This window comes from Felis catus, chromosome A1 (assembly GCF_018350175.1).
Source record: "Felis catus isolate Fca126 chromosome A1, F.catus_Fca126_mat1.0, whole genome shotgun sequence".
NCBI lineage: Eukaryota > Metazoa > Chordata > Mammalia > Carnivora > Felidae > Felis > Felis catus.
Genome location: NC_058368.1, coordinates 202787153 through 202799492, shown reverse-complemented (window position 1 = coordinate 202799492; position 12340 = coordinate 202787153). Strand labels below are relative to the sequence as shown.

The window sequence follows — 12340 nt, the reverse complement described above, 5'->3', positions numbered from 1 at the left end:
AAAATTTGGTTTGTAATATAGACTCATACTATTATAATTTTAGTTCTATTTTAGTGCTACCTAAAATTTTATCATTGCTTTTTACCTGAAGATTCAAATTGTATTGGCATCACTGGGGAAATCAGACTGAGCAGCTAGTAAAAATAGAGATGATTAAATAAATCCAGAACACTTAAGAAGAGAAAGTTAGATAGTAGAAATAGGGCTAGAGCTAACTGCTATTTCTATGCTAATTAAAAGGCAACCTATGATAGCATTTAGGATTTACAACTGCAAACACATATCAGTCCACTAGAGTATAACCTAATTGTACATGTAAAAGATAATAAAACTGAAGAGAATACCTATCCGATCTAGTCGGTCAATGGCAACCGTCTCAAAGGCTCTCCGCATCATTGGATATTCCTCCAGGACCTCATTGAAATTGTCCACGGATAGTGAATAAAGACGACAATATGTATCAGCTCGAACACTGGCAGTGCGGCGTCCCTTGGTAAGCAAGCAAATCTCTACGAAAACAAGAAAGAAAGATTTGTTTGGTCATTTTCTTTCCAAGACCACTGAGACCTACAATTAAAAAAAAAAAGCCTCATGGTGTGATCAAGCAATGATTGGCAGCATTTTCTTTAAAAAAATTTTTTTTTATTGGGTATTTATTGTTGAGAGAGAGAGACAGAGTGTGAGCGGGGGAGGAGCAGACAGAGAGGGAGACACAGAATCCAAAGCAGCCTTCAGGCTCTGAGCTGTCAGCACAGAGCCCAACACAGGGCTTGAACTCACAAGCTGTGAGATCATGACCTGAGCTGAAGTCAGACGCTTAACTGACTGAGGCACACAGGCACCCCGGCAGCATTTTCTCTTTTATCAGTAAATTCCTCGTGACAAAAATATCCAATTAATAATATGCAACCTTAAAATAATATTGTTTTTTAAACAATTAAAGTTTTTAGTTCAAATGGAAAGCTGAAACAGATTTATCTATCCCTCAGCTGTCCTTCCAATGCATCTGAAATGATAAAAGTGTAGAAAATGGAATCATAAATTCACGGTGGAGTTAAGTATTGGAAAAAACTGTAATCAGACAAGATTTTTATAAAGTTTGGAAGGCAAAAAGCAGATCATAACATATAGACAGAAACCAAAATGAACCCGAGCATTGGTCTAGAAAGTCCTATGATCAAGAAAAATGACCACGGGTTCAGATGGATGTGTTTCAGGCGTGCCTTATGTTGTTGGCATATTCCCAGTGAGATCAGTGTAAAAAGGTATATACCAAAGGAATAGTGTGGCTTTCTATTTCAAGAGTTTCTCAGAAGAATTCTTTCTTGAGAATTAGATTTCCAAAATGTGGTAAGCAAACATTTGCAAATCCGGATTCCCTTATTTGCTAGTTAAATAGATCTATAAGTGGTAATTTTCTATTTCATTTCCCCAAGTTTATTAATTAAACTCTATAGACTTTGATCTAAAAAAAACCCAGAAACAATTAAAAAATTTAGTTTCAAGGTAACCAATTTGAAAAAAGAAATGGCAGAAGTATTTCTGAAACGCACAGTTTCCTAACGTAAGGATGAAAGGGGTCTAAATTCACACTCTTCAATAAGGTCAGTTCATGTTGATAAACATTGTGAATAAATTATGTGGTAGGGATTATGTACTTGATGTTAAGGCTAGAAATATGAATCAAACATAATGTCTACTTTTGTGTTACTTATACGATGATGGTTAAAAAAAAGAGTTAATCTTAATTAAGAGTTCATTTAAATGCAATCTGGTAAGAACAACAATACAGACTGTGGGCATTCTGGAAGTATTTAGAAACACATCTGAACCAATCTGGGAAGACAGAATTTTAGGAAATGCCACCTAAACAACCAGTTATGCTGTTGTTCATGCTGGTAACATGTTATAAATTTAATAAATAATATTGTGGAGTGTTCATGTGTGTGTGTGTGTGTGTGTGTGTGTGTACTAGGTATATGTAGAAAGACGGATCTATATTGGTCAATATTTAAGCATAAATATTATCCTACTATGGAATTTGCTGGCTACTCTACTCTAAACAATGAAATAAAAGGTTTAAACAACTGAAAGTTTATGTTATCTCAGTTCTGGAGGCAACTCAAAACTCTTCAGCCATTATCTCTTGGCATCTCCTCAGTAATTTCTTAGTGAAAAACCGAACAAATGAAGGTGTATTCATTCATGAGCAGGAAAAATCACTGGTCAGTGTGAAAATCACTTCAAAATAGTCCCTTCTTTTAAAGCCTCTGTAGTCTTTGTTTCTACCATGAGTAACACAAAAAATGCCACACACTTAGCAATGAAAAAAGCAGACCTTCTGATCATTAAAGAGTCTTAGATTTCATGAATTACCAAATTCAATATGTGAATGGAGCAGTTGCTTCTAATATTAAGTCATTTTGGAGATCCACTTATTGAGGGAAAAGAGTCCTGACAGAGTTTTTCTGTAGTTACTCTGAGTGGGTGTCTATTTGGGTTTGGGCAAACAACAGAGAAAGAAAATACAATTTAGTCACTTGTATCTCATACTATCCTTTAGGTTAAGAAGTTATGTGTATATTAATTTATCACTATTTTTATTTTCTTGTATTGGATTTTATAATCACTTCTTAAATATCACTTATCTCCTTCATTGGCTTTAGACATTTTAAAGACAGTAACTATACAGTAACATTATTGTATCCCTCCCAGCAACTGCAACCTTGAGTTTTGAGCCCAGGGAAAATTATTTTAAAATGTTTATGAGTATGTAATGATAGTGGACAAACCCAAGGCCCACATTAAGTTCTATTCTTAAGTTGTAGATAATGTAGTATTAGTTCCCCTGTGAGGTATCTCCCCTTTGTAATAGAACTGGCTAAATGATTTATGTACCTTCTTTAGGCAACAAAACATATCTTTGCAGGTTTTGTTCAATGTCTATAATGAAGAAAGTATTTAGAAGGTTTGGTAATATTTTCTTCAGTGTAGATAATGTCTTTACTCATTAGGTAGAAAATTAACTTGCTTTGGGGTGCTCAGATTGATTTCACACAAAAAGCAAAATACACAATGAAATAACATTGAACTCCCAAAGAACAAACCAAGTTCATTTTACAGAGATGTAAGCTTTTGAAAGAATCCTATGGCATATTTTTCTAGACTGTGTTGATTGTTCCAATCTTTCTGCTTTTTTTTTCTTGCTTATTTACTCTTTGAGACCTCGACTAGGAATTTCCCAGTGGTGCAATCACTGTTTTAAAATTTTTAGTGCAAATCTACTTGGAAATAAGCCCCTTTGTCTGGATACAAATTTCTAAATAATAAATAATCAAATAAAACAAGTATTGAGTTCTTGGCATATTTTAATTCTGTATGATTCTCTTTTTTTTTCTTTATAGGGTACTTTATTTCACCTACTGAAGAGGAAAAGTGACAGTAATGCTCCCCCTCACGGGCAGATTGGAAAACTATTTTCAATTTCAACATTATAAAGAGTATGTCCCAGGAAATAAAATTTGACCCACCACCCACCAAATTAAAAATATACTTTTAATAAACCTTAGGGTATGAGATACATCAACTACTCAACGCTATTTTTGCTGCCATTAGTTAACCTTGATCATATGTGTTTCAGTCTATCTGACATTACTGTCACCTATATGAAGTCATTTTATAAGGTAGGGCAAATGGTGTCAACAATTTTGCAACTCAGAAACATTTCCCTGACCCTTAAAACAGAATTTGACATTGCAGTAACACAGGGACTTAGCAGGAACTTATGACCGAGATTTGTAAGGTAAACGTTTAATTTGAGTTTCTAGAATTTACGGGAAAATTTGTACTTGGTTGCTCAGAGTAACCTAAGCAGGAAGCTGCTTCCTTTTTAAAGTATTCAATATCATGAAATAAAAGTAATTCACTATTGTGTATCAGAATACTAATTTCCTGTAAATTACTTAGGCTTCTAATCCAGTGCCTCATACAATGTGCAAAAGGAAGTATCACTTTTTTCATTTTCTTTCTATATTTGTATTTGTTATCTTTCTATATTTAGTGGTAGTAAACTAGTAAAATATCACGTCTTATGGCATAGGAGGTGGTAACATCTGGCTGAAATCAATCTGCATATCAAGCTTGGCTAGGAGAAACATTTCAGCTCTCAGATGGATTTGAATAGGAATCTAGGGAATTTGGAATAGAACATTAAATCGATGTAAATTTGTATTTTGAAATGTTTCACATCTTTTATAACCTTTTGAAACACATTGGATATAATATCTCTCCAATTTCCCATATTATAAAGGAATAATTATGCATATAGATTATATTATGATAGTCTCATAACTAGAATATCCAATTTTGCTTTATTTTCTAAAGATACAACTAATCATTTCAGTTCTCATAGACACAGTCATATTTATATAATTATTAGCATCTTCTACCACTGGCCATGCTAATTGTCATTTATATCATCTAAAGTTATTGCTTTTCCAAAAAAAAAAGTCTTAGCTCTCCCCCCATATGTTTGGTCAATACATCTCTCTTAAAGCATAGAAATTAGGGTGATCACCCCTGGCTCTGAATATGGACCCGTAGTGGCATCTCAGACAAGATGAGCATTGGGAAAGTTGTTACAAGGATTAACTAAAAGAGTGCTTACAAAGTGCCTGGCACAAGCCTACCACAGTGCAGACACTCTTAAAACATGAGTCCTTTCCTTTCCTTGTTATGTTCCCTCTCGCTGTATTTTTTTTCCCCTTGTGATTTTGACTATACCTGCTGGAACAAGTAGGTAACTGTTTCATGTATCAAATAACTGTTCAAATGTGTAAAATATATTTATCATTTCCCATACCTTTGTAAGTAACCTGTTTTTTACATGTTTATTTATTTTTGAGAGACAGAGGGAGACAGAGCACAAGTAGGGGAGGGACAGACAGAGAAGGAGACACTGAATCGGAAGCAGGTTCCAGGCTCTGAGCTCTCAGCACAAAGCCCAACGCAGGGCTTGAACTCACAAACCGTGAGGTCATGAGCTGAGTCAAAGTCGGACGCTTAACCGACTGAGACACCCAGGTGCCCCAATAATCTGTTTTTAAACTAATCATCCCAATTCCTTAGACTCATCTCAGGTGAGATGATTTCACACCCATGGACACCCTTCTTAATTATCTCTGTGCCTCCACTCTACTTGATAATCGTGCATCTTAGACCTTACAGCACATTTTCAGACTTACTTGTTTCTGTGATGTTTCTCTATACTAACTTATAAAGTCTTTAATGAGAAGTACAACAATCACATTTGCAATGTCTAGCGCTTACCACAGATTTAGTCATAGAATATAATTTGGTTCAAGAACTAAAGATGAATGAATCAATCAATAAATTAAGAACAGAATGACTAACATCAGTGTGCGAATATTCATTATAAAACAAAGTGCTCACATTTGAGCACAACATTCCAAATAGCCATTTCTGTTTGAAGAGCTCGGACCTATCCACCAGATTGCCCTTATCCTTTATCTGGTTCCTATTGATTACCAACATGTTTGTGACATGATTGTTTCATTCTGTTGGATATACAGATGTTTTCATTAAGGTTTATAGTTCCCACTCCTAAAGCTCTCACCCCTTCCCCTTTGTTATGATGTATGTGTCTTTAACTTCTACTGTGACTCCTTCAACTGCCTAATGTCTACATAAAATCTGCTTTACACAAAACTATTTATAAACCGTTATCTACTATATATTTATACTACTTGTCTTTAGCAAGTTAAAAAAACTTGATGGACTACCTCAGTAATTTTTAGAATATCTGTTGAATAGATAAAAAACAATCACTACCAGCCCATGTTAGCCCATGTCACATACAGAAGATTAAAGGGGATCTGTTATGTGATTGGAACAAAAATCACATAAATAGTATCAAAGCTAAGAAGGGTAAGACCACAGTTTTCCTAGTTCTATCCATCTTTAAAAATCCACTGGACCACTCCAAGTCTTTCCTTTTGATTTTAAATCTACCAACACTCAACTCTTTAAAAGTTAATCAAACACCTTGAATTATAAATGCCTTTAAAAAGCAGCCAGCTTTTAAAAAATTCATCAAATGATTTTGGCTCTTAGCTACCTCAAGTGTGTTTTTTGAAGAGATATCCTGACAGCTCTGTTTTCCTATGTGGTTTAATAGGCTTACACCAAATGAAAAAGGAAAGTACAGCAGAAATAAAATCTAAACAGAAAATATACTCAGTAGATATTTAGGAGGTAAGTCTTCTACAGAAAAAGAGTTACTTGTCACCAAAAATTTCCCCTGGTTCTCTCTCTTTGTTTCTTTCACTCACATGTAACATATACACATGTGAATAATAAAATAGGGATTTAAATACACATTTTCTTGGCTTATTTAATGTATTATTATTTAATGGTTTGTTCTGATTTATTTATTGTCATGTATTATTAAGGGTCAACTGATTCATACTGGAATCTTCAGTGTAGTGCTTCCTACACTTTAATATGCATAAGAATTGCCTGGATGCCTTGCTGAAAAGCAGATTAGGATTCAATAAATGGGGGGGGTGCATACACACACACACACACACACACACACACACACACACACGGGTGAGGTGCTGACACTGCATTTTTCTAACAGGATCTTAGGTGACGTCAATGAGGGACTTTTCTGGGAAATGAAGTCTTGTAGCTGTCAGGTTTACATCTAAACCAGGGTTCTCTGTTTACTTTTTTTTATTTTTTATTTTTTATATGAAATTTATTGTCAAATTGGTTCCATACAACACCCAGTGCTCATCCCAACAGGTGCCTTCCTCAATACCCATCACTCACCCTCCCCTACCTCCCACCCCCCATCAACCCTCAGATTGTTCTCAGTTTTTCAGAGTCTTTTATGGTTTGGCTCCCTCCCTCTCTAACCTTTTTTTTTTCCCTTCCCCTCCCCCATGGTCTTCTGTTAAGTTCTCAGGATCCACATAGGAGTGAAAACATATGGGATCTGTCTTTCTCTGTATGACTTATTTCACTTAGTATAATACTCTCCAGTTCCATCCATGTTGCTACAAAAGGCCATATTTCATTCTTTCTCATTGCCACGTAGTACCTCATTGTGTATACAAACCACAATTTCTTTATCCATTCATCAGTTGATGGAAATTTAGGCTCTTTCCATAATTTGGTTATTGTTGAAAGTACTGCTATAAACATTGGGGTACAAGTGCCCTGTGCACCAGCACTCCTGTATCCCTTGGGTAAATTCCTAGCAGTGCTATTGCTGGGTTATAGGGTAGATCTATTTTTAATTTTTTGAGGAACTTCCACACTGTTTTCCAGAATGGCTGCACCACTTTGCATTCCTACCAACAGTGCAAGAGGGTTCCTGTTTCTCCACATCCTCGCCAGCATCTATAGTCTCCTGATTTGTTCATTTTAGCCACTCTGACTGGAGTGAGGTGGTATCTGAGTGTGGTTTTGATTTGTATTTCCCTGATGAGGAGTGACATTGAGCATCTTTTCATGTACCTGTTAGCCATCTGGATGTCTTCTTTAGAGAAGTGTCTATTCATGTTTTCTGCCCATTTCTTCACTGGATTATTTGTTTTTCAGGTGTGGAGTTTGGTGAGTACTTAATAGATTTTGGATATTAGCCCTTTGTCCGATATGTCATTTGCAAATATCTTTTCTCATTCCACTGGCTGCCTTTTAGCTTTGTTGATTGTTTCCTTTGCTGTGCAGAAGCTTTTTATCTTCATGAGGTCCCAGTAGTTCATTTTTGCTTTTAATTCCCTTGCGTTTGGGGATGTGTCAAGTAAGAAATTGTGGCAGCTGAGACCAGAGAGGTTTTTTCCTGCTTTCTCCTCTAGGGTTTTGATGGTTTCCTACCTCACATTCATGTCCTTTATCCATTTTGAATTTATTTTTGTGACTGGTGTAAGAGAGTGGTCTAGTTTCATTCTTCTGCATGTTGCTGTCCAGTTCTCCCATCACCATTTGCTAAAGAGACTGTCTTTTTTCCATTGGATATTCTTTCCTGCTTTGTCAAAGATTAGTTGGCCATACTTTTGTGGTTCTAATTCTGGGGTTTCTATTCTATTCCATTGGTCTATGTGTCTGTTTTTGTGCCAATACGCTGTCTTGATGATTACAGCTTTGTAGTAGAGGTTAAAGTCTGGGAGTGTGATGCCTTGTGCTTTGGTCTTCTTCTTCAAAATTACTTTGGCTATTCGGGGTCTAAAGCAGAGATAATACCTATCTTCTCAAGCTGTTCCAAAAAACAGAAAGGGAATGAGAACTTCCAGACTCATTCTATGTAGCCAGCATTACTTTGATTCCCAAACCAGACAGAGACACAGCAAAAAAAAGAGAACTACAGGCCAATATCCCTGATGAATATGGATGCAAAAATTCTCAATAAGATACTAGCAAATCCAATTCAACAGCATATAAAAAGAATTATTCACCATGATCAAGTGGGATTCATTCCTGGGCTGCAGGGCTGGTTCAACATTTGCAAATCAGTCAATGAGATACATCACATTAATAAAAGAAAAGATAAGAACCATATGATCCTGTCAATCGATGCAGAAAAAGCATTTGACAAAATTCAGCATCCTTTCTTAATAAAAACCCTCGAGAAAATCAGGATAGAAGGAACATACTTAAACATCATAAAAGCCATTTATGAAAACCCCAATGCTAATATCACCCTCAATGGGGAAAAACTGAGAGCTTTCCCCCTGAGATCAGGAACACAACAGGGATGTCCACTCTCACCGCTGTTGTTTAATATATTGTTGGGAATGCTAGCATCAGCAGACAACAAAAGGAAATCAAAGGCATCAAAATTGGCAAAGATGAAGTTAAGCTTTCACTTTTTGCAGATGACATGATATTATACATGGAAAACCCGACAGACTCTACCAAAAGTCTGCTAGAACTGATACATGAATTCAGCAAAGTCGCAGGATACAAAACCAATGTGTAGAAATCAGTTGCATTCTTATACACTAACAATGAAGTAACAGAAAGACAAAGAAACTTATCCCATTCACAATTGCACCAAGAATCATAAAATACCTAGGAATAAACCTAACCAAAGATGTAAAAGATCTGTATGCTGAAAACTATAGAAAGAAGGAAATTGAAGAAGATCCAAAGAAATGGAAAAACATTCCATGCTCATGGATTGGAAGAATAAATATTGTTAAAATGTCAATACTACCCAAAGCTATCTACACATTCAATACAATCCCAATCAAAATTGCACCAGCATTCTTCTCGAAGCTAGAACAAGCAATCCTAAAATTTGTATGGAACCAGGGTTCCCTGTTTAAAAGAAACTGGAAAATGGTGACAAAATGGAATGGAAATTAAGGAACAGTATAAATTCAGTCAACAGATGATTTCCCTGCAGCACCTTGAAGGGAACTATGGGAAATATAAGAGAAATTAAAAACAACAACAACAAAAAAAAACCCCTCAGAGTGTATAGTTAATTAGAAATCCAAACACAATACATAAAACAAGACAGAATAATTCCAAAGCTGAAGTGTCTGCTAAGGAATTTAACCTGATAAAAATCTAGAAGTCCAGACAATACATCATCTGTCGCAGTCTAGTTCTATACATTTTGGTGACATGAGGTACCTTAGGTGGGCTCTGAAAAAAGTGTAGGGATTACTTTGGTTAGGCCATCAGGATGGACAAGACAAATGGGATGGGAAGGAAGACACTGGAGTGAAATAGTGCCATGAGCACAGGTTCAGAGAAGAGTGTGTGTGTGTGTGTGTGGGGGGGGGGGGTTCCATGGAACTGTAAGAACAGTGGCCACAGGATCATATGGGTTTGATTAGTCACAGAGAATATTCTTCCACAGATAAGAAGTTTGGTCTTAATTGACAATACTATTGCAAGGATTTTGAAGGAAGGAATTTGTGTGTAAAATATTGTCTTAGGAAAGGAGATTAAATGGAACAGACCTAGGGAATTCTAGATCTCTTGATATCTTGCCATACATGGGGAAAAACACTCAGCCTTTCTCTAGAAGGTACGTTCATTCTCTTTCGGGTACATTCATTTTGTTTCACGATGTAGGAATATTAATCTATAGTTGGCTTGTAGAAGGAGAGGAGACAGAGGCTCCTAGTGGTTAAAAAAGATTTGTAAAAAAGTTTCAATAATAATTTGGGTATGAGGTAATGGGGATTTGCCTAAAGTAAAGCTACAGCATCCAGAACAAAAGCGATCTCTTTTAAGAATTACTAAATGAAGCTTCAAAAAGAACTTGAAAGGAGATAAGGCATCTGTGAATTTTGAACCTACATGTAAAGGCAAACCACTGGAGAGTGTTTGTTTTGAGCAAGGTAAGATAAAAGGTTGTTTTGGGAAAAATTCAAGCGAAACTTCGGCATCCTGAGAAAACTCTCATTTCACGAAACTCTTCGTGACATGAATCCAGTACCTCCTTTTTATAAAATTAGAAGCAGTATGTTTTTGTGTGTATTCCAGTTGGTAAGCTTTTATCATGTGACTGGGTATGTGTGACAGTGCAACCATGACTGATGCCTACCTCCAAGACTGTCATCCAAAACAGGCCAGCAGCCCAAAAGATGGCCTGGCTGGAGACCTCTTCCCAATGGGGATGCTTCACGCTGGATTGTGACTCACAGGCCTAACTATACTTTCTCATGAGGAAACTGAAAGTAATGAACAGCTAGGAAAGTCAGAGATTACATATGTTATGGGAAAGGTGAGTCCCTACGATGGCTCCTGGGGTACTGGAATTGCTATGATTTCCTGAGGGGAATTCTCTCTTGCCACAAAATCAGCATCTGACTTCCCTGGGGTGGTTTGCTGTGGCTTTCTTTCTTCCTGGGTTCCCTTATAGTAGGCTTCACCACCTCAGCTAACCTGAGCTTGGCTCTGTATCACTTAGCCTGAAAATGCCTGACTCATACTCATCTCCATCTGTGACCTCCTTCCGGGTGTTCATACCAGTCCATTTTGTTAAAAGCCTCTACCTTGTCTATTCTTACCCTCTCTTGAGAGCTTACAGTGAGTTCTTCAAGTCCAGTGCGTGAGTAGTCACAGAGAGGACTTGAAGTGAGTAGAAAACTAATATCCTACCTATAGCGTTTCCATTTTCTACTTCTGAGTAATCCAAGGTATCAGTAGAGAGGTGAGCTGGAAATCTTCTTGTGCAAGGCAACAGTAAACATTTATTAGGCACACAAAGCAACCATACACTCATCCTGCCACCCAGAAAACAAGCATATTCACAAATTAATCCTAACATGGTAAATATCTGGTGATATTCCCCCTCCAAGAAGCACCACTGTATATGACAACAAATAAGCAAACTGAAGGTAATAATTACAATCATAAAAATGACACGTTCTAAACTTAAAAGTTTGTGTATAAGTTCAAGAATGTATTAATGATGAAAAATAATCCATGTCCGTAATCAGGTGGCTTAGTTAGTAGCATGTATTAAGTAATAGAGCAAAAATACGTATGTATTGAGTAATAATAAGTAAAATATATTTTATAGAATGATTTTGCTTATGTTATTCAGAATGAATTCAATTTGGATAAAAGGTTAATTTTAAAATGAGAGGATATTGGGGTGCTGGGTGGCTCAGTCAGTTAAATGTCCAACTTCAGCTCAGGTCATGATCTTGCAGTTTGAGGGTTTGAGCCCCGCATCGGGCTCTGTGCTGACAGCTCAGAGCCTGGAACCTGCTTCAGATTCTGTGTCTCCCTCTCTCTCTGTCCCTCCCCCGTTCATGCTCTGTCTCTCTTTCTCTCAAAAATAAATAAACATGAGAAAACAAAATAAAAAAATGAGAGGATACGTCAGAATTCCTATGCCAAATCCAACCCCTAGGTTATATGGAGTCTGCCAACCCCTAGGTTATATGGATTTTTTTCCCCTTCCAAATAGATGACCTTTATCATATCCTAATTTAGTCAAATAAAATCTGTAAAGAATAGCAATCAGTGCTCTAAGGATGCACAAACTAGTTTTTAACTTGTCATTTCAAGCAAAATAAGCTGAAGAATTGGGTCAAACGCCCCTTCCTGACCTACTTGGCCAGTATGATAAATGGACATCAGGAAACTCCTACCAGAGATGGTCTGACTCTCATCCTGGAGAAAAGGTATCTTCTTATCCTTTATAAGCTTAACTGAGATGTGATTGCATCTTTTTTAAAACTATATCCAATAGAAACTTCACTTAACCAGGTATGCAGTTAGCCAGTATTTTCTTCTCAGTTTTGTGGAGAAGATAACAGTAGAAGGAGCATATCTTAAAATA

General features: G+C 36.5%; 1 protein-coding gene and 1 long non-coding RNA gene across 2 annotated transcripts in view; one reads left to right on the top strand and one right to left on the bottom strand.

Annotated features, from left to right (window-relative positions):
• Nucleotides 1–12340, bottom strand: part of HCN1 (hyperpolarization activated cyclic nucleotide gated potassium channel 1) — a 390472-nt gene that overhangs the window by 7417 nt on the left and 370715 nt on the right. The window contains exon 7 of the mRNA XM_011286847.4: nt 345–509. Within this exon, the coding sequence (XP_011285149.2) occupies nt 345–509 (165 nt within the window). The remainder of the gene's footprint in view (nt 1–344; nt 510–12340) is intronic.
• On the top strand, nt 359–3582 carry LOC123380059. Its single transcript, XR_006585291.1, has 2 exons — nt 359–493; nt 3405–3582. It is a non-coding gene; the product is annotated as an uncharacterized LOC123380059 (long non-coding RNA).